At 38.7% G+C, this 27,244-nt stretch overlaps 1 protein-coding gene across 6 annotated transcripts in view; it reads left to right on the top strand.

The window, feature by feature from the left end:
• PDE4D (phosphodiesterase 4D) overlaps positions 1–27,244 on the top strand; it is a 1,410,663-nt gene that overhangs the window by 1,174,485 nt on the left and 208,934 nt on the right. For all 6 annotated transcript variants that reach the window (XM_042939546.1, XM_042939553.1, XM_042939579.1 and 3 more), the window contains one exon: positions 19,098–19,289. In XM_042939546.1, coding sequence (XP_042795480.1) covers positions 19,098–19,289 — 192 coding nt within the window. The remainder of the gene's footprint in view (positions 1–19,097; positions 19,290–27,244) is intronic.

Raw genomic sequence — 27,244 nt, 5'->3', positions numbered from 1 at the left:
CAAAAAGAGTACTTACTCTGGGCATGCACTGGAGAAAGTACATTTCAAATTTTATACAACTGAATTCATACACCATACCCATATCCCACCTCACACACATGCACAACTTAATTAGGGCAGTATTATGTCTTCATGCAATAGACAAGGAAACAGAAGCTCAGGCAGATTAAGTAAGTTATCCAACATTTTCCAATTAGCAAGTGGCTGACTCAAGATGCACAGAATTTCTCCTTCACCAAAGACTGTTATTTTCCTACGCCATGATGCCTCTTCTCCCCATTCATTCACATAATAATTTAATATGTATTTATTGAACATCTGCTCTTTGCTAATGCCTTGTTAGGCACTATATGGGAAGCACAAGATTTAAACTCACAGGATCTAGGTTCAAATCTCAGCTCCATCATTAACTAGCAATTCATGAAATTTCTGAGTTACAATTTCATCATCCATAAAATAGGGGATGATAATGTTTTTCATAGATAACTTATAAGCAAATAAAATAATGGATGTAAAAGCATTTGGTAAATGGTAAAGCACTATGAAACTCTTATTTTTATTATGATGTTTAAAGTACATGGTATGTAGCCTGTCAGCCTCAAATCGCTGGACTGGGCAGTTGATAAGGGGGAGAAATGTTTTTAAAGCTAATTGCAATATTCTGAGATAATGCTTTATTGAGGACCTAAATAAGATGTTTGGAACTGCAGGGGCAGGAACTGGACATCGGTTCCTGTGAGACATGAGTTTACTACGTGTGGAGCTTTGAAGAATAATCAAGATTTCATAGGTAGAAATGGTGGGAATTGGGTAACACTTCACCATGTGTAAAAGGTACTCCAGATATCTTTGGAGAGGCCAGAGATGAGATTTGAAGAAGGTTGGGTCCAGAGTTTAAAGTAATTTAATGACCATGATAAAACAATTTTAATCTTAATAAAAAAAAGAATTTTAATCTTCTTTTGTAGTTTGGATAACTACAAGAGTAGTTATTTAAGGAAGCAACATCACCACATTTTCCACCACTTCACCTCTCTCCCCTCCCCTTCTCTCCCTCCTTCTTTCCCTCCTTTCCTCTCTTCCCTTCTTCTCTTCTTTCTTATTTCCATTCAACTGTAGTAGTCCCCTGTTTTTCATGGGGGATACATTACAAGCCCCTCAGTGGATGCCTAAAACTGCAGATGGTACCAAATCCCTACACATACTGTTTTTTTTCCTATATATACAAACCTATGATAAAGTGTAATTTATAAATAGTCACAGTAACAGATTAATAATAACCGATAATAAAATGGAACAATTTTAAAGATATACTGTAATAAAAGTTTTGTGAATATGGTGTCTCTCAAAATATCCTTTTTTAAAGTTTATTTTTATTTACTTTGAGAGAGAGATAGAGAGCAAATGAGGGGCAGAGAGGGAGAGAGACAGAATCCCAAGCAGGCTCCATACTGTCAGCGCAGAGCCCGACACAGGGCTCAATCCCATGAACTGTGAGATCATGACCTGAGCCAATATCAAAAGTCAGACACTTAGCCGACTGAGTCACCCAGGCACGTCTCAAAATATCTTATTGTGCTGTACTCAGCCTTCTTTTGTGGTGATAGGAGATGGTAACTGTGTGACAAGATGAAGTGAGGTGAATGACGTAGGCATTGTGACATAACATTAGGCTACTATTGAACTCTGGATAATCTCGCAAAAGGGGACAATCTGCTTCGAGCCTGTGGTCGACCACAGGTAACTGAAACTACAGAAAGCAAAACCACAGAGAACTGGGTTCAGTGTACATACGAAATCCTAACTTCAGTGTAGAGAAGAGTGTAGACCAACAGCACATGTGAGCAGGACACCACCTGGGCAACTGGTGTGATAATTTGGCTGAGAACAACTTTGGATCTGAATACTTAAGCCTCCCAAGTGAGCACTGAATACAGGAATCGGAGTTCAGTGCTGTGCAGTTGGAAACAGGAATGCTAAAGCCGGAAGGGGTCTTGCAGACAAATCTTGTGTTCCTAAGTTGACAACACATCGAATCTCTTGGACAGCTTGCTAAAAATACAGAGTCCTGGGTCCAACCCCAGATCTACTAACTCATGAGTATGCAAAAGGAGGCCTAAGAATCTTTACTTTTAAAAAATCTTTCTTGAGTGGAGTGCAAATCCGTAATCAAGAATGATTGGTAGTCAGTCTCTTTATTTTATTTAAAATTACTGAATCCCAGAAAAGTCAGGAGTTGTCAAGTTGTGACAAAGTCACGCGTAGTTAATAGGGGAGCCATAACTCAAACTGGGAGCTCCCAATTCCCAGACCAGTACTTTAGCCTAGGGTCCTTTCTTGTCTTTCTGTTATGAAGAAATACATTCCTTTTTTCTCAAAAATTCCTTAGAGGAGGAAATAGGACCGTCTTTGTTTTGCAAAGCTGGTCTGTAATGTATTTAAATAAGTTTAACCACATTGTTGTTTGGATACCCTCCCCCAAATAGTATTAAACATTTATCAAATGAGTAAGTCATCACAATGTGGTTAAGATGATTAACAAGGTAGCCAAAGTAGAGGACCCTTACTATAATCCCTCTTAACATTTTGTCATACTATTATTTAGAGACATGCAAACACATCCATTCATTTCAGCAAAGTGTCACATTCTACTCAAAGGTTTTGAACATTGTGCTCAAGGCAGCTAGATAATATCCCAAAGTGAGTTCTAATAGGGGACATTAAAATAAGAATTTGTCTTTGTTTCAGGCTTTATGAAATTAAAATTAATCCAATTGTTCAATCTTCCATTTAAATCTTTAGTTAAAGATCAGAAGATTTTGGTTTGAGTCATAATACAGCCACTTAAATCAGTGAGACACTGGGCAAAACATTGCTCTCCTTCCTGAATTTCCTCTTCGCAAATGAGGACAAGAATCCACTCCCCCCCCCAGCCCCCCCTCCCGTCTATTGCCCAGGGTCACTGTGTGAATTCCATTGAACAATGGCTATGAAAGGGCTTTAGAAACACTGGGACCATGCCAGAAGCACAGGAGGGAAAGGCCTTCAGGAGGAATTCCTTTGTTTCCCCAGGACAGGTCATCTTAGTCTGGCTCATAATTGGAGACACAGCTGGAGCTCATGGACAAGACAATGGCTAAAGCACCCACACTACCCCAAGAGATTATTTCCCTGGTGCCTTAGGACCAACTACATTAGTGGCAAACATGCTGTTCAAACTCGTAATTACGCTCCATGTTGAAAGGCGTTTGGGAGGAAAACTTTTCACTTCTTCCCTTCTAGGTTCTTTCTTTGGCTGGTCTAATGATTAAATTGACATAAGGCAGATTAATAGGAGTAAAACAAATTTAATTTTGTCCATAAAGGAGCCTCACATGGGAAGGTCAAAGGCAATTGAGGCTTATATGCCATCCTGGCCTCAGAAGGGTATAAGGGGTTTGGTGCCCCCAAGAGAGGGCAAACAATCGACAGGAAGATGGGAAGAGCAAACATTTGGTAAACAAATGTTTGCCCTGCCATGCACATGTCTTTCTGGTATAGAAAAACTATCTCTGGTAATAGCTCTCTTCTTGGTTCAGGCTCCCTATCTACATTTTTTTAGGCATTTAAGGGAGAGATTAAAAGCTCTTCTTGAGTCTTTTAGGCCTTAACTGCCTTCAGCTCAAATAATCCACGTGCCAAAATGGCACATTCTGGTGCAGTCTGCTCTGAACTCCATCAAAGGACAGCTGTGTATGAAGAAGCCAAGAGAACAATAAGCATTAGACAGACATAGTTTGGATTTTTTTCTCCCCTCTTGTCAAATTTAATTTCTAGTTCTAAATTTTACAGGAAAACATTAAGAAGGGTAAGAAACTCACATTTTAAGTTTTAATTTTTTTAAGTTCTAAAGATAGAAAAAAAGCAAGAAGGATACCTACACTGAATAAATGCTTATAATATACTCTGATTTAGATTTCATCAGGTATAGGTGTCTCCAGACCTATTGTCAATATTTGATCAAAATTAAATTTTGAAAGTCAGCAAAATATAAAATCATGTTTGGGTTTTTCTTCCAACCTAAGTTTAAAAAACTGATATCTGTTCTTTTTTAGACCTCTTACCAGCTTAATACATGTAAAAAAATAGAATTTATTTTGTAAAATTTATTTCCTACAAAAGTAAATTTCAAATTAAATTATCTACCAGTGGTACTTATTATAGGCAGGCTGCAGATTCAGGGTCTATTCACATATTACACTATGGTGGTACAATGTAGTACTAAATATTTTACAGGGCAGGAATCAAAATATTTACAGTTCCTATTGGGAAATCCTATATCTAAAATTTCTGCCATGACCATCTATGGCCAGTTAAATCTTTGCTGGATTGAAAGTTTGTCCCATTACACATGGCCTTGTTTACATTGTCCTTAGAGCTCAATGTACCATTTTGGACTCCTCATTAAAAAAAATGTGTCTTCGGGCATCTGGGTGGCTCAGTTGGTTGAGTGTCTGATTCTTGATTTTCAAGTCAGGTCATGATCCCAGGGGCATGGGATCAAGCCCCACATCATGCTTCACACTGAGTGTGGAGTCTGCTTAAGAGTCTGTCTCCCTGTGCCCCTCTCCCCTTATTGTGCTCTCTTTCTCTCTCTCTAAATAAAATAATAATAATAAATAAAACCAAAGGATGGATATATATATATATTCTTTTTAATAGCAGTGTAATTGACATAACATTGTTAGTTTCAGTTTCAGGTGTACAACGTAATGACTCAATATTTACATATATTGCTCAGTGATCATAATAAGTCATACCGTCTGTCACCACACAAAATTACAAAAAAATTCATGTGATGAGAACTTTTAAGATTTATTCTGTTGGAAACTTTCAGATATGTTCTACAATGTCATTGATCATAGTCATCACATTTCCATGACTTATTTATTTTATAACTGGAAGTTTGAACCTCTTGACTCTTTTCACTCATTTCACCCCAATAAGGCATTAAGTTGGTATTTTATTAAGTTTTTTATTTTAATTCCAGTATAGAAGCATAGGTAATTTTTCAAAATGAGTATAAATGGGAAATAATCCAAAAAACGGAGCCAGGACTATACAGAATAAATTTGACAAAGAAGAAAAAAGAGAGACAAAATATATACAGATGAATATCAGAGTCCATCCACAAAATAGACAAGTTGGCAGAAATGGACGATTATATCCAAATATTTGAGATCTATCATTGCATAAAAATGAAAGGAATTTTAATGGCTAAAAAAGGAGAACTTAACTTTTTTCAAAAACAGTTAATGTCAAAGCAGAGGAGGTCAGCAATGACATTGCTTTGCAACTTGAGATGAATAGACTAGAGGTCAAACATATTTAGAAAACAGACATGTAGTTTTCTTAGCTATGGACTTGGCAAGTCATTAGAATTTGTGAACAGTCTCACCATGTATTTGGTTGTTGTCAGGGGGAAAAAATTCCCCATTTTAATCTAGAAGCAGAAACTCACTGCAACTACTAATCCTGTGTCTTCTCAGTGAACTTCATTCCTTCTGAGAGGTGTCTGGCAATAGTAGATGGTTGATGAATATTTGCAGAATGGCTAGACTCATTTCTGTGACCTATTCTGTCACCTTCAGAATGTAGTGGTCACTTCAGTTTGATCTCTAAGATGACCACAGACTGCTTTCTCATGCCAGAAATACATTGAAGCTTAGTGAAGGGAAGCAAAAACTGGACCCCAAGCCATTATTTCAGAAGCTATATGACCAATAGAATGCCTCAGATAATTTCCTTTCCTTCCTCTAGAGAAGTCCATTGGATTTGCTATTTAGTCTATGCTTTCAAACAGGAAGGGCCTTATGCACTGATTTAACCTACAACATTCCCAGCCTGAAGAACCAGCTCATCCCTTATTCCATTGGAAATGAGCTAGATAACAGTAGAGTAGTTCTATTCTAGATTTGAGTAAGCTATGAAATAGTCCTAGAATTTTTTTTTCCATGGACTTTGGCCCACACTCCTAGAAATGTATGCATTCAGAATGGCATTTCAGTCCAGAATCCCATTCTAAATAATGTTAGTCTAGCTGGATCTGGTACTCCAAAGATCTCATTGACTCAAGTGGAGCATGGCTCCAAATCCTGAAGGAAGCAGACTCCTTCCTTCCTGGGTCTGCTTTGTGATTCAGAGACACATTCATGTGTCAACTCCATGCTTGAACTGATTCTCTCCAGTTTTTCTCATTGGCATCAATGCAGAACAGAAATGGACTGGCTTCTGCTCTTTACAGAACAATTACAACTCTGTGCAAAGATTATAGATGTATTATCTAACACTGAACCACTTGGATGATAAGAAATGTCTTCATGAAAATATGTGTAACCAAAGAAGATCAAGGGGGTGGGGAACTAAACAGAGTGTGAAAAGATGGTAGATTTAAAGAGATCCTGAGTGGGTGCCTGGGTGGCTCAGTTGGTTAAGCGTCCGACTTCGGCTCAGGTCACGATCTCACCGTCCGTGAGTTCGAGCCCCACGTTGGGCTCTGGGGCGATGGCTCAGAGCCTGGAGCCTGCTTCCGATTCTGTGTCTCCCTCTCTCTCTGCCCCTCCCCCATTCATGCTCTGTCTCTGTCTCAAAAATAAATAAATGTTAAAAAAAAATTAAAAAAATAAATAAATAAATAAAGAGATCCTGAGTTTCACTTGGACCTCTGTGGGGAACGTTTTTGTTTTTTGGGTTTTTGTTTTGTTTTGTTTTGTTTTAGGCTAAAGGTAGATCGAATGTGAAATGTTTGACAGTTTTCCTTTCAGTACTACCAGTTCAGTTTGGCGTAGTGTAGTGCATTAGATGTTACTGTGCTAACAAATAAATGCCCCAAAACAAGTGTCATAAAAAAAATAATTCTGTTTTCATCAACTGACTATGTAGGGTGGTGTTGAGGGGACAGGGCAGCATTTCTTGCTCTCATTCAGTTGCCAGGCTCTTCCCATCATGTTTTTCCACCATCCTCCTTGGCTTCAGCACTCTAGGCATCCAGCTGGCAGGAGAAAGAGCAAGTAGATGAGCATGTGGAAGGAGTCTTGAGCCAGTCCTGAAAGTTGGTTACGTGGCCAAATCTAATTGCAAGAGAAGCGTGGAAACGAGGACCTCTTGCATGCCCAGGAACAAGCGGAGAATGGATTTGGCAGACAGCGAGCAGAATTCGCCACATTCACGGTCATGATTATTGAATTCTGTGCTTTTCCAGGACTGTTTTGTCTTTAGTCCAGATTACATACCAAACCATTTCAAACAAATATAAAATATGTCTTTACTCTTTAAAATCATTGTGGAAGTGGATCTCACAGCTTGTGGGCTGTCCATCCCAATGTCTTAAAATCTTTGAAGGATCATTTATAAGCATGTACAATTCACCCAATATAAGAAATCACAAAGGAAATCTAATTTCACTGTGCCCATAGCACAATGATATGTGTGCTGTTTGGTGTCAGTATTTTATTCTCCGTGATACATTTTTAAAGAATTGCAGAAGAGAGTGCTTGTTTATGACCATCATAGGGTAATATTCTTATAATTGCTTTATCCTGGTAGCATTGAAGAAATGGTATCTAATTCAGGCCCCACAGCTCTCTGAAGCCCATCTCTGTTCTCTTCTATTCCCATTAAACTGGAAAAACCCATCTGTTTGGATCATTGAGGTTGGAAATGGAGTAATATCACTTCTCCAAAATAGATTTAATAGTATGGCTGGTAAATTGTTTCCTGACCTGTATGAGGGAGAGCCCAGACTCAGAGAAAAACATGGTGTTTGAGTTTCCATATCCATTAGTGGAAAAAGTTCAGATTTAGGTTATATATTTTTTAAATGTTTATTTATTTTGAGAGAGAGAGAGAGAGAGAGAGAGAGAAGCAAAGAGAGAGGGAGAGAGAGAATTCCAAGAAGCTGGCAGCACAGAACCTGATGTGGGGCTTGATCCCAGGAACCTTGAGATCATGACCTGATCTGAAATCAAGAATCAACACTTAACCAACCCAGCCACCCAGGTGCCCCAAGGTTACATTTTTTAAAAACAATTCTAGGAGAACTTTTCCAGTTTCTGTTTTCAGTTATAGTCTTGCCTAGACTTAATCTAATTCATACATAACATTTTGAGTGGCAAGTATTTTCACAACGAATTCATAATTTAATAATCCTTACTCATTCAATTAAACCATTTGGAAATCATTTTTGATGAGTCTAGATACAAGAGTACCTAGGAATGAGACTAAGAACACCATTTGAAAAGCCCGCCTCTCAAAAAGATAATCATCATCTCTGTGGGACAGGTAAGGTTTAAAGAACATCCCTTTTCAGACCTTCAAAGTGATTCTAATGCCCTACCTGGTGGAATCACTCCCCACTCCCCCAGGACAGCTGATAATCACTAATTTGGAAGAATAAATGTGCAAATAGCAAGAAAAACCCTGAAAAATATGAGTAAGTTTTGAAAATTTGAACAATAAATACATAAATAGAAAAAAAGAATGAAGAGGGGATCCTGGGTGGCTCAGTTGGTTAAACGTCCCACTTCGGCTCAGGTCACGATCTCATGGCTCCTGAGTTCGAGCCCCATGTCGGGCTCTGTGCTGACAGTCCAGAGCCTGGAGCCTGCTTTGGATTCGATGTCTCCTTCTCTCTCTGCCCCTCCCCTACTTGTGCTCTCTCTCTGTCTTTCAAAAATAAATAAATGTAAAAAAACTTTTTTTTAAAGGAAAAAAAAAGGATGAAGAAAAAATAACCTCTAGAATAATTCACCTGTTATGAAAAAATACAGTATTACATTTTCAATTTCAGTCATTTTATTGTTTTTCCTTTCTTTTTCCTACTCTGTCATTGCCTCACATGCACATCAACTGGGAAATTAATGCACATCAAACTCAGAGCCCCTCACTGGCCTGGGCCCTTTCTAAGTTCTAGAAGGGAGGGGTGCTAGCAGCATCACCTAGTAATAGGTTCTATAAAATTTGCAAAAGTAAGATTTTGTTTTTGTATTAATTTTTCCAGAACAGACTCTCAAAATTGTATAACCTTCATGTGCCACAAAACCTGGATCCTGACCCTGCTTCTATGGCTGATTGGGAGTCAGACAGAAAGATATTCAAAATAATGCATATGAAAATGCCTTTTAAAACCCCAGGCTTTTAAATGCCTTTCCAGATAATTTCTTCAAGTGAACTAATCAATCTCATTAGTTGATAGGGTTCTTTCTTTAAAAAAAGTGATTGATTCCTGGCCAAAATGAAATACAATAATAAAGTCCATTTGAAATAGAGCCACACAGGTAACCATGGTAAATAATGAGGGTATAGTAAGTAGTGCTGCATCTAAAGATATTAATGCATTCACAATACAGATGTTTATTGAGCAACTACTATGTGCCAGCCATTATTTTAGGTGCTGGGGATATACTAATGACCAAAATAGATAAAAAATCTTTGCACTTTGAGAGGTTACATTCTAATGAGGAGAGTAAAATTAACAAAATAAGTAAATAAAGCTTATCAGCGGCTGTTAAATGCTGTGGAGGAAAAAAAAAAAAAGAAAGAAAAGGAAGCTAGGAAAAGCCAGGAGATTAGGATAGCGTATTATTTAACTTTTTTCTGGCAAGTGAATTTTTTTCCAGCATTACTGAGATATAATTCACATAAAAAATTGTATACGCTTAAGGTGTACAGTGTAGTGATTTTATATATATTAATCAGTTCTTATATATAAAATGTTACCAACGTGATAGGTTAGTGAACACTTTCATTAGCACACATAGTGACAACCTGTGGATGTGTGTGTGTGTGTGTGTGTGTGTGTGGCAAGAGCTTTAGAAATTTACACTTAGCAGTCTTCAAATATTTAATACAGTTACTCTGCCATGACTGTAGTCACTATGTTGTACTTTGCATTTGTGAACTTTCTCAGAACTAGAAGTCTGTAGCCTTTGACCTCCTTTGTTATTTCCTCTACCGTCCCTCTGCCCCTAGCAACCACCAATCTGTTTTCTGTATCTGTGAGTTCTTTTTTCTTTTTTTTTAGAGTCCACATATGAAATCGTACAGTATTTGACTTTTTCTTTCTGATGTATTTCACCTTAGCATAATGCCCTCAAATTTCATCCATATTGTTGTGCAGGGCAGGATTTCCTTCTTTTTTATATAGCTGAATAATGTTCCATTGTTTTTATCCAGTCATCGGTTGAGAAGACACTTCAGTTGTTTACATGACTCAGCTATTGTAAATAATGCTGCATTGAACACGGGGATGCACATATCTCTTCCAGATAGCAATTTCATTTCCTTTGGGAATATACCCAGAAGTGGGAATGCTGGATCACATATGGTAGTTCAATTTTTAATTTCTTCAGGAGCCTCCAAACTGTTTTCCATAGTGGCCACACCTATTTACATTCCCACCAATGTGTACAATGGTTCCTCCCACTAGGAGGCTAGAAAAGGCTAGGAGGTAAGGGTGACAATTTTAAGTAGAGTAGCCTGGGAATATCTCTTCATGAAGGTGCCATTGAGCTGATGTCCCCGTAAAGAATACTGGAGGTAGAGGGAACTCCAGGAGCAAAGGCCTCAAGGAGGGCGTGCCCCCATGTGTTCAGAGAACTGCCAGGGGCTCAGAGAATGAGGCAGAGTGAGTAAGAGGGAAAGAGGTACAGGAGAAGATTAGATAGGCCTCTGGGGCCTAGATCACTGTTGGAAGACCATAAGCCCCTGTGAAGATAGTCACCATTAATAAAATAGGAAGCCATTGGAGGATGGTGAGCCATGGTAGCAGAGATCTGATTATATGTTTGCAGTATTTCTCTGTCTGCAAGAGAAAGAAGAAACAAGTGTGTGGGAGACGTAGGGGGCACACCATTAAATATCAGTGTTCCATGGTAGGCTTATCACAGAAAAATAAATAAATACAGAAACACCCTCTGTATCACAGAAAAATAAATAAATACAGAAACACCCTCACCTCCGCCTTGCTAACAGGACACTGTCCCTCTTGGGGTTTAGCTTTCTTGAGTCGTGTTTTTGAGGAAAACTGCATTTTGGGACTGTAACAGCTTAGAAGTTGTCTCAGAGAACAGCAGGTTGGCAGTAGTAGGCCTCTAAATGCAGCACAAGGAAGGTAAAACCGAGTGGTTGTGGGATTGCCTCTGATGCCCAGGTCTTTCCTGCTCTCTCCATCCCTTCCATTCTCTTAGTTTGAGACCCACAAATGAGAACAGGTTACACGGGAAAGGCTTGCTTGCTTGCTTGTTTTATTCCCACAGAGAGGCCTGAATGACTGGTTTACATAAATTAAGGGCCATCAACAACTGTGAAAAGAGACACATCCCGTTTTCAGCATATATTCGGGTTAAATACACGTTTATGACTTGGACTGTTTGTTATGCTGCAAACACGGGCCTCAGTCAGCCGCTGCATGGTTGGCCGCTGACTCACGACGGGACCCACTCGGGATGGTTTGCCAAGCAGAATTTCATTTAAGAAGAGACTCCTTTACCATGATCGTTGAGAAATTAGAAACCTCAAGTAAAACAATTCTTGGTTTGCACTTTTAAATTTTTAGAGCTAACACACGTTTTCCTGAAAAACATGCCTTTGGGCATCTCATTTGGCACAAACCTGCTCCCTCCCATCCAGCTTGCCCCTTCTGGCTTCCAGTCCACACATTGGACGTGCACTGTCATTTTCACCCAGAATCTTCTTGTTGTCCTGTGTCAGTTGAGAGTGCTGTTGACAAGTCACACACAAGTGACGTGTGTTTCTGGAGAAGAATTGATATTTTCCCTCATAAACAAGCATACACCTTTCACCTTCGTGCCGGGCTTTTGTTTATAAAGAATTATCTGTGAAAACAAAGGGTAAAATGTTCCTGTTCTTAAATGCTGATCCTCCATGCAAACATAAGTATGATACATGCCAAAAATGCCCACCATCATTTGACTGTATAATCTGCCAGACTGGCTAAATACCCTGTCCTCTCAGGGTGTCCTCTTTAAATTTGATATGCAGTTTTTGATTGTTTGGAAGAGAATGCCATTCGTGCATATCCCTGTAAAATGCTTTATTCCATAGTCTCGTTTCTATAGGTAATCTGAACTAAAGAAATATTAAAATGGGGACTTTTCAAAAGCACTGTTGTCTTTACTCCAGGGAAGCTGTTTGACTTGCAGAGAAATCTTGAATGGGAAATATCACTGGCATTAATTAGAAACAGGTTTAATAGCCTCGTGGTGTTTAATAACAGTGGGTAAAATATTTATTATAAAGAGAAAAAATATTTTAAGCGAATTATCCAACTCTGATTACACTTATATTAAGCCTGTGGCTGAACCAAGCACCTCCCCTCTGAATGGCAAAGCACCAAAATGGCTTCCATTGTATAGCCAACAGCATGGACTACTGTGTACACGGGAGGGTCGGGTATAAGAAAAAAACAGCCATGCACTTGTGACTTGAGGTCCCCGAGGTACACCCAGTGGCTGGAGACCTCAGGTCTGAGGAACTGTTTCTGCTCATTATATGCTCCTCATATTCAGCTAGATCCCCACCCAGGTTGTTGGGACCTCCGTGCCCTCCACAGTTCCTAGCAGGAAATGGTTGTTTCTCCTCAGTGAGGAATATCTCAAGAAAAATCAGCTGTCTCCACCCTCTCCCCAGAGGTTATCACACTGGAATTATGGCGTTGGGTGGAGACATAAAAGCCGCTAAAATTGTAAGAGCAATCTGGCTCCGGCGTCTCTCACCTCACTGCTCACCGGGGTTGATTCAATTGGCTTGGATGGCCAACACTCCGTTCTCTCTCTTCTTTCCCTTTAGGTTCTTCCCAAAGCAGTGTATGCAGGTACAGAGAATGACCTAGATGGAGAGGCCCCCTCAAAGCTAAAGGGCAACAACAATAAAGATGACAATAGCCGCTAAATACTGGGAATGTACTAGCTGCCTGGGAGGGTGCTAAGTGCTTTCCAAACATTTTCTCTTCTAATCCCTTTAGTGGCCCTGGAGCTAGGCACTGCAATTATCCTTATCAGAAATGGAGGCTTAAAGAGGTACAGTAACTTACCCGAGAACATAGGACTAGAAAGCGGGAGGTCCAAGATTTGAAATTTAACCCGCTTTTTCTATCTCCCAAGTGTAACGTTTTAACAGGAACATTTTTGGTGTCTTCCCTACTCCAGGACAGGGAGCGATAAGATCTTTATTGTCAACAGGCCAGTGTTCTTAATACACAGTGACACAGGCAGCTCTCAGATGTTCCTGGCATCAGTGGAGGCTTCCAGGGTTCCCACCAGCCTACAGCTTTCAGCAGCTGCTATGTTCTCTCCAGAGTCTTCCCTTGGGAGCTCTTCACAGATGCTTTGATAATGGGACATCTGTTGATAGGGGCATCCAGCAGCTGCTCCCCTGGAGTCCTCATGTGTCACACTTTCTTTGGACTCCACACTGGGGATGAAAGGTCCCTACCTGAGATGAGCGGTTTACCTAGGACAATAGCAGGACCATGGCTCGCGGGAGAGCCCACATAATGGTGAAGAAGAGATGCAAAATGTTTAAACCAGAAGCGGGGTCTAGCATGAGGCCAAAGGACGGGAAATGACTCCAAGCAGACAAATAATTACAGGGTCAGTAGACACAAATCATAGGAATAGCGGAGGAAGCTGCAGGGAAGGTGGGTCACAACAAGTAGCCAGTAATTCCACTGACATGGTGCAATGTGGAGAGATGGCGAGGAGTTTGGCCGGGTGCTCGGTTTGTCATCTGTTTGGTTTTTGTGTGGAGTGTATTCCTTAGATAGGGATGGGCCTGTGAAGTGAACGGTCCCAAGTAGTGCTAGCACACGTGGCCTTTTTTTTTTTTTTTTTTTTTTTAACATTTATTTATTTTTGAGACAGAGAGAGACAGAGCATGAACGGGGGAGGGGCAGAGACAGAAGGAGACACAGAATCTGAAACAGGCTCCAGGCTCTGAGCAGTCAGCACAGAGCCCGACGTGGGGCTCGAACTCATGGACCGCGAGATCGTGACCTGAGCAGAAGTCGGACGCCCAACCGACTGAGCCACCCAGGCGCCCTGAGAAGGAGAGAATCTTAAGCAGGCTCCATGCCCAGTGTAGAGCCTGACACAAGGCTTGATCCCACAACTGTGAAATCATGACGTGAGCCAAAATCAAGAGTTGGACACTTAACCGACTGAGCCACCCAGGCGCCCCAGCACACGTGGCCTTTAACAGTTCTGATTGCAACAGGCTCTGATCATTACCACCCCCCCACAGGGGGCCCTCCACAACCACATCAGTGCTTCTCCACAGATGCCTTCTGGGTAAAAGCCAACTCCCTTAGGGGATGTATGCATCCTTGAACTGCATGAAGGACAGCTAACATGTGGAATAACAGTGTACCTCAGTTCCATTTGCTAAGACCCTCTGCAGACCCACTGACTCTCCTTATTCCAAATGAACTCTGAAACTTATAAAGAGATCACCAAATGGGCTACAGCATAGACTCTTTAACGCCTTACTGTTGTATTCAAAATTGGAAAAATAGGAAATATGGAAAATTCCAAAATTTGGAGATTTATAAAGGCAGAGTCTTGGAATTAGCCTTGACATGCCAGATCTGTAAGTTAAAGATACTTCTGTATAAATGATACTTTCAAAGAGTTAGCGTTTGAAGTTCCATCCATGTGAGAAAGCCCAGAGAAATTCTTGTACTTTTGTAATGGATAATAGGAGGCTTTGCAGTAGAGACATGCACACAGGGACCGTTCTCCTGGGCTCTGGAATCAGACAGCTTAAGTTTAAAACCCACTTCCAGGGGCGCCTGGGTGGCTCAGTCAGTTAAGCGTCCGACTTCGGCTCAGGTCATGATCTCATGGCTCATGAGTTCGAGCCCCGTGTCAGGCTCTGTGCTGACAGCTCAGAGCCTGGAGCCTGTTTCAGATTCTGTGTCTCCCTCTCTCTCTCTGACCCTCCCCTGTTCATCCTCTGTCTCTCTCTGTCTCAAAAGTAAATAAACGTTAACAAAAAAAAATTTTTTTTTTTTAAAACCCACTTCCAGGGGCGCCTGGGTGGCTCAGTCGGTTAAAGCGTCTGACCTCGACTCAGGTCATGATCTCACGGTTTGTGGGTTTGAGCCCCACATCAGGCTCTGTGCTGTCAGTACAGAGCCTGCTTCAGATCCTCTGTCCCCCTCTCTCTGTTCCTCCCCTGCTTATTCTCTGTCTCTCAAAATAAGTAAATCTTAAAAAAACAAAAAATAAAACCCTGTACAAACTGTATGGCGTTGAACACATTACTTAATCTCAGTAACTCAGATTACTCATTGGTCAAATGGAATATAGAATTGTGGAATGGAATTGTGGGGATTCGATGAGATAATGTATATAGGGTACAGAGCACAATGTCTGTGTCACGGAAAGTGTTCCAAAATTTTATTGTCGTTATCATCATTAGGATTACTAGTATCACCATCATCATTATTACCCTTCCCAATTCTTCACTTACTTTCCCAAGCTTCTGCTAATCTTTTTGCTTGGACTCCATTTGTTTGGCAGTGAGTCAAAAGAGGATTCATTATATGAAAGTGTTTGCCAAAGAATGTGCTTAGGAAGTTCACAGCTGATCTCTTTGGTTCCAGTGTCTAAGGATAGGCTTAACCCTTATCACCTTCTTGTTTTATTAATAATACCATGATTAGGCACTGTTTATAAAGTTATGCTTCAAAAATAAGTAGCTTGTTTGAGCCCATCTATATTTTCAGACTAAATTAACTCTCAGTTAATTTACTACTCATTGGGTGAAGCAGTATTGCCTTGATTTGTCCCAAACATCACTTCTCTTAAGGAAGCTCCTTAATTCTAATTTTTTAACAAAAGAGCTTCTCAGTTTTGTTTTTTTTTTTTTTTTTTTTTTTTTGGTTTTAAGAGTAAATAATAAAACATCAGTGATCGTTTCTTAGATCATTCCTAATTTGTAAAGCTATACTAATATTTACTAGTTAATATAATTTTATCGATTTTTAGTAATCACTTCCTATAGATTGTGAGGTTTATTTTTTAGGTAATAGTTAAGGGATTGTTTTCCTGAGTTTAAAAAATAGTTTGGGCCTTTATTTCCAGTCAATGTTCTTTCAGGCAATGATCTCCATCTAGTGGACAAATTGTTATATTACAACTTACAAAGAAAAATAACAAAACTAAAATATCCCATTATCAAGCATTTTATGAACTATGAATAAATTCTTGGTTTTAATAAATAACATTATTGTAAAGATTATAAAATATTTCAATATACTTAGCACTGTTTTTCCCTAAACTTAGAGTGAAAAATTTATTTAAGTTGCTTAACTTAATTGGAAAAATTATAATAATAAATTCAGAAGTTTACAGATTTGGGGGATTATATTGGTATTACTCAGTTGAACTGAGAAAAACCAAACCAAAAATCACATTCCTATATCTCTTATATTTCTGTTTATGCATAGCAGGGAAATATATTTTACTTTTTAAAACAGTATGATCATCTTGATACTGAAAAGAAATCAACATGTTTTCTTATGTGTTCACATTAGGTCCTTCTCATGCTGAAGAGCTGCCATAACAGTGTCCCCAGAGCAGAAATCTCCCCTTTTCAAAGGACTTTAGTGTCTCTCAGCTGAATACTGAATGCCTTCAAAAGCCCTCTTTAAATACTACTATTGTATGAAAACTTCTCAGAAGTCTGGATTCAACCCAACTTGAATTAATCTCATCACCTTTATTTTTGTATCTCAGTGTGCTTATAATAGGTGCTTAATAAGCACTTATTTATTTAAGCATAGCCAAGAAGAGCTTGCCAGAGATCCTGAATAAGTCTCTCATAACTGTAGATCCCTTCCCCTTCTGGCCTTCCTCAGGATTGCCCAAAGTCCCACATGCATGAAGGCATTGTTCAGGTGAAACAGATGTCCCCTGTTTGCATGTCACAGTTGCCAACATACATTTATGGTTTACATAATTATTCATTAGAGCTGAAGAGCTTCAGGAACAGTGGATGATTAAATCTAGTTAGCTCGGTAACTTTGGCCATTAACTTTTCTAGAAGCTGCTATCTTTGTCTATTAAATGAGTCTTTTCAACTCAACCTCTCATTGTCTTTTGTGACCAAATAAATACATCTATAGAGTGATGCCATTCTTTTTTTAAATGTTTATTTATTTTTGAGAGGAGAGAGAGCGCAAGTGGGGAGGTGCAGAGACAGCGGGGAACAGTGGATCTGAGAAGGCTCTGTGCTGATAGCAGAGAACCCTATGCAGGGCTCAAACTAATGAACTGCAAGATCATTACCTGAGCAGAAGCCAAACACTCAAATGACTGAGTGCCCCATACAGTGATGCAATTCTTAAAAAATTCAGATTGGAAAACTTGTTTATGAATGTCCATGCTAGATTATGAGTTCTTTCTTTTCTTTTCTTTTTTTACTAGTTAGATTGATTTTGAGTCAAATGATTCTTATTTAGTCATTGATACATAGATGATTCATGAAACATCAAGACCCTTGCTGATCTTCCACTTTGGCCTCTAATTTTTGGGTGATAACACTATTTATTAATAACTCCAATGGAGAAAGTGAAAGAATGTTTTTTTTTAAATGTTTTTAAATTAGGTAGTTAATAGTTGGGGTGAAATTTGTAATGGGGAAAAGATTGATAGTAGCTAAACTTGATTCATTTGTTTATTCATTCAACAATTTTTTACACTACATATTTACTGGGTTATCTGAACTATTACCCTCTTCTCATAAGAACACCTAAGACTTGACTTTAATACTGCTTGATATTTGACTAGAAGAGCTCTTTGTGGAAATTTTATGTATATTGTAAGGACTGTGAGGTCAAGAACTGTAAATTTGTGGCTCTGTCTTTTCCCAAATCTGAAATCTGTATTGCCAAGCACAGTGCATTCCATTTATTCAATCATCCATTCAAACCACTTAGAAAAGGTTTCTGACGTGCCATGTGAAGTGCTAGGAACACTCAGAGTTTCCATTCTCAGGGAGCTCACAGTGTAGGAATGGAGACCAATTGGTAGGCATTTTCAGTTCATTGTAAATGCTACCAATAGGGAGTGGAAAGATGCCTTGGGAGTACAGAAGAAGGCATGTCATAAGGGTGTGGGGCATCAGGGCAGCCTTTAAGGTAAATGTTAAGTCCTCGATGAATAGTAACAAGGAGGCAGGGGACTGGAGGGTTGAGTAGAGTAGTCAAGGGAGCAGGAGATTAGGTAGTGATGGCCTGAGACAAGGATGTGATGGTTAAGTGAGTGGAACATAAAGTGCCTGATGGAAGAGGGTTGCATGTTGAGATTGAGAAAATGGTTGATTGCATTGATTCAATCAAATGGTTGACTGAAAGTGGATAGTTAAAACTCTGTCATTCTAGCCAAGAAATTTGGACTTTACCCTGAGGATAAGAGTGAGCTATTAAAAGGTTTTGAACTGACAAAAATCATGGTCAGATTTATACTTTAAGAAGACTCACTCATGGTACAGAGTGGAAAATGGATTCAAGAGACTAACTTGAAGTCTGTTACAATAATGTAGGTGAGAGTTGGTGAAATCCTGAACCTAATATGTTGGCATTGGGGATGGAAGGAAGTGGATACAGCAGAAATTTGTGACTGGATGGGCATAGGCAGGAGGGAGAGAAAGCCCAGGCTTGGGGAAGCAGTGGTATTAGGCAATATAATGGGAACTTGTTGAATTGAACCTAAGTAGTTAGAGAATTACTGTGTATTTCTTCTTTTCCTAAAAGAAACTTAGTAGAACTATTCTTAGTAGAATGGCTTTGTAACAAGTTTACAGAGACCTGTGTCTTGTATCTGGTCAGTTAACAAAAGTACCCAAAACTTAAGGAAGACAATAATATGAAGTTAGTGTATTTTTTTTTACCTTTGTGTTTTTTAATGTTATCATTTTTAACAGTCAGAATCAGCTGTGAATATTCCCACTGTCACTTCCTAAACCAGAATCTCCCTTTACCACCATATCAACATGCAAGTGTTCATGGCAGTGTTATTCCTCTCCTTCTTTCACAGTTTTGATGTGGACAATGGCACATCTGCGGGACGGAGTCCCTTGGATCCCATGACCAGCCCGGGATCTGGGCTAATTCTCCAAGCAAACTTTGTCCATAGTCAACGTCGGGAGTCCTTTCTGTATCGATCCGACAGCGATTATGACCTGTCTCCAAAGTCTATGTCCCGGAACTCCTCCATTGCCAGTGATATGTAAGTATAATGATGAACAAAGGGCAGAGGGAACTTCTATAGGAAATCAAGTACATTTATTTGGTCAGTTGATGATCTAATAAAACCAATGACATTTGTTCAACTGCATCATTCTCTATGTTGGAAAGAACAGTGAGTAAAATTATACAAGCTGGAAATAAATTGTAGATTTAACTTGAGTACCCTGTCACTCTTGAAAAGAAACATTTATTTTCCCAGAGAATACATTGTCTGAGAAAAGTGAGAAATAGAATTTAAATGGAAACATTTATACTTAAAACATTAGCTTATATTCATGTAGAAACTGACTTTTAGCTACCTAGCCACAGGAACATTCATAATATTTCAAAGTGCTTTAAACTCAGTTTGAGAATCTTGAGGTATTAGAATGAATAGCACTTTTAACATATCCCAGTTGATGTACCATACGGACGTTTGCACTGGTCTGCCATATCATTGGAGAGATCTTGGGAGGGCTTTGCTAAAATTAAACCATTTAAAAAATTAATGTTTATTTATATTTGAGAGAGAGAGAGAGAGAGAGTAGGGGAGAGAGATGGAGACAGAATCTGAAGCTGACTCCAGACTGCAGGCTGCGAGCTGTCAGCATAGAGACCGATGCAGGGCTCGAACTCAAGAGCAGTGAAATCATAATCTGAGCCGAAGTCAGATGCTTAACAGACTGAGCCACCCAGGAGCCCCTAAAATTAAACCATTTTTGGAATATTAATCACCAGAGGCAAGCGCTGAAAACATCAGACAGATCTGAATATCATTTAAGACACGGCACAGCTTGGAAAATGGTTAAAACTGATAAGCACATTTGCAAATCATATACGTCATTAGCTCATTTTCTCAGAACATTCCATTTTTGTGTTTACTGTAGTGTTCATTAGTTTTCTAATTTCTGGAGATTTCTAAATAGGACTTGTGCTGTCATTTGTAGTTCTGCCTCTGTATAAAGTCGATTTCCTCCTCTGCATCTGGAGATTTATCCAGCAACACTCACCATCTTTCATGACACTATCTCAAAAACTCGATATAGGTTGCAATTCCGTGTACAGGAATTAGATGATATGGAGTCTGTGAGGGTTCACTGATATTCCTGGCATGGTAACAGATTATCAAGGTACCCTTATAGGTCTAAGTGAGGTCCTAGAAGTGAAATTGTGCTTTACCCATTTTTCACAAGTATCGTTCCGGTTGCCATTTTATTAATAGTTGTTAGATGATAATACTGCATTCTTTCCAACTAAACTGCAATCATTTTTTTAAGTTTATTTATTTTCAGAGAGAGAGAGGACATATGTGTATGAGCAGGGAAGGGGCAGAGAGAGAGGGGAGAGAGAGAGAGAGAGAGAGAGAGAGAGAGAGAGAGAGAGAATCCTAAGCAGGCTTCATGCTGTCAGTACAGAGCCTAATGTGAGACTCAAACTCACAAACTGTGAGATCATGACCTGAGCCGAGATCAAGAGTTGGATGCTTAACTGACTGAGCCACTCAGGCACCCCTAAACTGCAATTATTTTGATTCAAATACTGAATTATTAAACTCCTATTTAGTAGCTGTCTTTTTTTGAAGCACTGTAGGATATACAAGAAAACTATAAGACAGGGTTCTTGACCCCAGTTAACTAATAACCTTATGGAATGACAGGTCTCAGATCTAATAATTACTGGAAAAGATAGCATGTAAGCCCTAATGTGTGTCCTTATGAGCTATAGGTAAAGGTACTTCACCACCTACCTTTATGCATAGGTCTGCACCATCTTTCCAGAAATATTCAGTTTCCTTTTGTTTTTCTCTGCCCTTTTGGCAATGAAACTTTTTCAGTAAGTTCTAGGTCTCCCTATCCTTCTGCCCCTATCCCACAGATCTACGTTTCCTTACCATGTTATATTGCCTCAGTATTCTGAAATCTATCTTCCATTCATATTGACCTCAGAAAATCCATTTATTTAAGTAATATTTGTCAGTCACCCACAGAGTGGAAGGAAGACACCAGTTATTAGAGGAAACACAAGGTGTGTCTCATCCCCTGGCCTTCATCACTCTTGGGTCCTCTCTTCCCTCCTGCTCACAGACGTCTTCTTCACCAACATCTTTTATCACACTGCAACATACTTCCCCAAAGTATAGCTCCTGACCTGTGGTCTGTGCTTTGGAAAACTCTTTTGTGTATGGGTTCAACTATCAACTTTCATCGGATGACTTCTCAATATCTCTGGCCCTGCAATCTCAGTTGAGCTCAAGATCTCTAGCACTTACATGTTTTCTGGAAATGTGTACTTTGTTATTCAGCTGTACCTGACAATCCTTAATTAGTACATGTTCATTATTAACAAGTGAGCTCTAGATCTATACCAGTATTGCCTTCCGGAAATTTATGCTTTCTTGTTCAACTGTTACCCTCATGATTAATACATTATCATTAATTCATTGTAAAATGTAGACACGCCAAAACAACTTCCTTTTCCCAATGACCCTATTTCTATGATATTTTTGTCCCATTTTCTCATATTTGAAATTCAAGACAGTTGTTTATTCATTCACCCATCATAAAAATACTTATTGAGCAAATATAGTGTATTCAAAGCTGCCAATCTGCAGATAGTGGGAGGGTTGACATTTTAGACCAGTAAAATAAAATATGGTCAGCATCATCCTTGAGGCATTCACAAAATTGTGGGAGCAGAGAGAAGGGAAGGACCTTTTGACAGTTAGGGAAAGCCAGGCTAATGGAGGTAATATTTGCATAATTTTAGACATAGAAAAATCATGGCTCCATTAAAAAATAATAATCTGGTTGATGTGAATAGTGAAATGTGGCAGGAGGGAAAGAAGATGTGAATACAGTCTATGGGACCTGAGAGTTTTTAGGTGAGATTCAACACACTTATATTCTTTTTATTGCTTCTGATTATTCTATTGTTAAGTGATTATATAGGGTGAAGTGACCACAGGGAAGTAGGTCATGCTGAAATTCGTAGAAACAAAGTAGGTTAAGTATGATGCAGGCTCAGTCAAGAAAGTGGAGGTGGGATGACGAAGTTGGTTCAGAGGCAGGAGGATTACAAAATAGCACGCATGCGTGCATGCATGTGTGTGTGTTGGGGGACAGCCAGTGGATAGAGAGTCAAAAAGAATGCTGAAGTTTTCATCCTGAACAAGTAAATGAGTGGTGATGTTGACATAAGGAACACAGGATGGAGAATAGACAATGTAATGGCAAATAATGGAAGATGAATTTGGCTCTTACATTGTGAGGATAAAACTCTAAGGGAAACAAGACTATAGTGAAAGGACAAGGACAGAGAGCAGAAACAACTCTCCGGAGGATGAGGAGAAGAAATGAGAAGAACCAGTTACTTTCTGTAATTGCTAGGTTTGTGTTGACAGCCGAGTGAGGATAATAGAATTAGAAGCCCAGTGGGTTGAGGAGTGAATTGAAAGCCGAGGTATCAACAAATGTAGGCATCTCCTTCAAAGTCTATAAACTAAAGCGGGAGGGAGGAGTAAAACTGCTTTAGGGAGAATTAGGTTCAAGGAAAATTTCTTGGAATTCAGGACAGGTGAAATGAGAGAAAGAGGAAGCATTAAATATGGAGCTGTACCCACTGACAAAAATACAATCAGGAGCTCAAGTAAAGGGATTAACTTTGGCAAAGTGGTAGAGAAAAGTGATGTAATCTATTGTCTAAAATTTTAATAAATTGATTTTTGAATACAAGTGCACAGATTGTTTCTGTTATACCCTCTAGTGTATTCTGGTAATTAAATATTCCATCCATTTTATGAAAAGCCTATATTTTATATTTACATTGTGTTTTTCTTTCTAAAGCAAACTATAAGGATGACCTAATTTTTCCCTGTACCTATGCAAGACATTTTTTTTAAATCTGATTGGGTTTACGTAAGATTGACAAATTTAATCAGGCCTTGATGCAACTCTATAAATTTTTGAAAAGTAACGTCTTGACACGTTCAGCTTTTTTTCATTCCCCCTGGATATTTACATTGGAGCAATAAGGTGGCAGACTGCTGGAAAGCATACTTTCCACTAGGGAGATCAAGTTTCTCAGAGAAGCAAGGTGAATAGAATAAATAATCACCGGGGCAGCTGGGTGGCTCAATTGGTTAAGCTTCCAACTTGGGCTCGTGTCATGATTTCCAGTCCACATGAGTTCAAGCCCTTATGTCGGGCTCTGCGCTGACAGCTCAGAGCCTGGAGCCTGTTTCAGATTCTGTGTCTCCCTCTCTCTCTCCCCCTTCCCTGCTCGCACTCTGTTCCTCTCTCTCTTTCAAAATAAATAAACATTAAAAATTTTTTTAGTTTAAAATACAGAATAAATAATCACCATTTTAGTCATTAATCTGACAGTACCTATATCTTCTACACGTAAAGGATTATGCCTTCTCTTCACTTGACTCCACAAGTAGCCATATGTAAGCCTCCATTTTCTTATCTTACCTAGTTCATGGTAATACTGAGAATATTATTCAGTGTCTATAATTCAACTGTACTTTATAGGGAATGATACCATCACATATTTTAATCACTTTTGATGATTTTATATTTATCGTTCTAGTTAAGCATATCCATTGAGAAAACCCCTTAGAAACTTCAAATTCAAACAGTACCATTGAAGGTCTGTAATTACCTATGTGAATGAAATGTTTGGGAAAACCTTTAAATGCTCTTTAAATTGAAATATAATTGTTTAATTTATTGAGAAAGTGAGAAGAAAAATCATTACTTCCTAATAGACAGGACATCATCATCTTATCTTCTATAAATAGATCCTAGTGAAACCCTGGAGACAATAGGGAGAAATTAAGACTAATAATGGTCATAATGGTGATCATAGCACATGTTGCCTGTGTATGTCACCCTTTACTTTTGTAAATATTTTCACGTCTGCAACCTCATTTGATGCTTTTAATAGCCCTATGGATAGGAACATCATTACACCAGTTTATAAATGAGGGATCCAAGGTCCTCAGAGCTTAAACTTTTTTAAAGCTACAACAAAAATTTTAATCATCTCTAGAACATTTTTTTGAAAATGCCGTTATAAACAAAGTGCTGTGAACTATTGTAGCAGAATCTGCTGAGAAACGGAAGTCACTGTTAACCAAATTCCTTTGACCCAATGGATTATTTGGCATTATGAAAATTTGTTTTTTAATTATATTTTAAGAATAAAATTAAGTAAAAGCTCAAATAAGTCAAAAGAAGTAATTAAGAAAATATGTGACTGACTCTTGGAAAATACATACTATTCTATAGGACAAGGCTAAATTTAGCATCTAAAAAATAAGCTTATATAAGGCAAAAGTGAAGTTTCTGGCAGCTTCTGCTCAGAAGGCTACCACATAGTTTGGTCAATGTGTCCCCATTAGCAAGAATAATAAGAAAGAGTAAAATTTTAAAGTACCAGCATAAGTACAGTAGAGAAATAAATACATGAAAAGTAAATTTAAACTACCATTAATCATAAAAGGTATTTTATAAAAATAGAAAAAACTACATAACAGAAGATTGCTGTCATGAAGAAACAAGCAGAAAATTACAGAATAAATGAATAATTACATAAAACGTATGCAGTTTTTTCCCTCTTAAAGTTCTCCAAAATGCATTTAACCTTGTTTTTTCTTCTGAATTACAGTGATTTCTCTTGTTGCACTTCCTCCAGTCATATAATGTTGTTTATATTTGCAAATACACAGATATCCCAGGAAATTTAACAGGAGAATTATCAGTGTCAAGACAAATAGAATTTAGTAACAAAGCTATGAGTTTATTGAATACACGGTGCCTGTCAAACCACTTCACTTGAAAAGTTTTTCAGTTCACCTCTTGCCCCGATCTTCTGCCATATAAACATCAACGTACAGAACCAGAGGCAATCCAAGTAGCTCTTTATCCGTACTTACATACTTACAGCTACAGAATATGGGGGAAAGGTGCAGAAGAGGGAAGGAGAAGGAGGTGAGTAGACTCAATATACCACGGAAAATGGGGGCACACTTGGCAGTCTAGGTCCTTAGTCCCCATCATCCCATAAAAGTATAGGGCCACATTGATCATGTCTTTGGAGTGCCGCAGCACTCTGGACATCCAGCACTTCTGGACATTCTCCCAGTGAATTGACATGATCTCTCACCCCTTCTCTCAAATTGCTACCCCCTCAGCACCTCTTGAGCCTTTAGTAGTTAGCAACTGCCTCACCAACTCTTGAGCCTCGATTGTGAATTTTCAGTCCTAGCCATTCTTGGCCCCTTCTTGAGTAGAAGGATGCTGTTGCCTCTAGTCCTGAGTTTGAAAAAGGAAAGGATGATTGTTTACATATCTATCCATTTCTCCTGCTACAGGTTACATTATTCTTCCTTGGTCTTACTAGGGTATCTCTAACAAGAAAAAGAAAAAGATACGTTGCATTACAAAAGTTTTAGTCCTCACTGGATCTATGTGAAAAGTTAGTAGCATCACCTAGCTAGATTTTAGATTTTATTATACCAGTGAGTCCATCTCCTTTCTAACCTTCATTTACCCTTTGAGAGTCCTCTGGAATTAAACACAGAAAGGTATAATGGCCACATAATTCCTGCCATAATTCCTGAGTTTTCTTGACTGAGGTGTCCTCACCCTTTGTCTATGGTATGAGAGTAAGGAGACCAGGGCCATGTTTTCATTGCCAAAACATGGGCTGCGTGCAGTACCCTGGGGCACTGCAGAGAACTCACATTGCTGCCTGGGGTATTTTAAGGGAAACATTGTAACATCTGTCAGTCACCTGGGAAACCAATAGCTAGACTTAGTTCCCAGTTTCAACTTTAGGTCATTATTTTTTCTTTCCGTGATAACTTATCTTTGCAAAACTGAACTTTTGATGATTGCTGTGATCAAAAGCAAGTACTGCACAAAAGTTAATGTGGAACAGAAAATGAGGGAGGTATCATCCAATCTTATTCCAAAGTGAGAAGTTGTGGGGTCCTCAATAGGTGCTAAACTGCCGTGACAAAACCTTATTCAATAGTTTGGACCTAAATACTTAATATTTGTAACTATTCATTATTTCTTTTGGCCAGTGATTGCCATAAACAATTACTGAGAACTAAGAGTGTCGTGAACTGAGAAAGTCTGAGAACCTCTGTGTTAGAGTGATTGTACATGTCCTTAGGATTGGAGTTAAATCAAATCTCTGTGTGAAGAGAGATTTGGTTAAGAGAAAGAAAAAATGACTCTACAGATTTGAAGCCATGAACTTCTTGGGCTCTAGAGTAGAGAATTTGTTCCATTTCTAGTTATGTTAGGACCCCAGGTAGACAAAAACCTTTGATTATTGTCAAAAGCAATGCTATTTTGATAATGAGCCAGACAAACCATGCTTTTTCTTCCATTCCCTGTGGGTTGACCACTATTACTATTATCATTGTAGAATATTGATGCAGACACTAACACTGGCCATTAAATACCAAGAAGCCTGTTGGCAGACTCTTCTTAGGTCATAGAATACCTTTTTTTGCTACATTTTTTTTCTTGTCTATTTTTTTTTATAATTCCACTTCTTTGTCTAGTCACTGAGGTCATTTTACATCTGCCTCAAGAGACCAAAACAACAACAAGAAAAAAAAAAACTACACCAAAAATAAGAATTCCATGAATGGTAAAAACAATATTTGTAAAGTAGTTAAACATACTTCTTCAGTCTTTGAATTAAGGAATTAAAAATACCAGCAAAGTACACATTTTATTTCTTTCTAATCTCATACTTTTAAAAAATTATAAAAAGGAAGTTCTAATGTTCTGACATTTTAAGTGATCATGTCTATTGATGCCATAGAGTAAAAATAAAGAGTTGATTTTAATGCATTACTCCAGCAAGATGGTGTGAGCATGTTTAGGTAACAAATTAATTATTTGTTCAAATAAGCTTTGATTATCAGTGCCA

The sequence above is a fragment of the Panthera leo genome, chromosome A1, assembly GCF_018350215.1.
Source record: "Panthera leo isolate Ple1 chromosome A1, P.leo_Ple1_pat1.1, whole genome shotgun sequence".
Classification (NCBI taxonomy): Eukaryota; Metazoa; Chordata; class Mammalia; order Carnivora; family Felidae; genus Panthera; species Panthera leo.
This window is presented reverse-complemented; position numbering and strand designations above follow the sequence as displayed.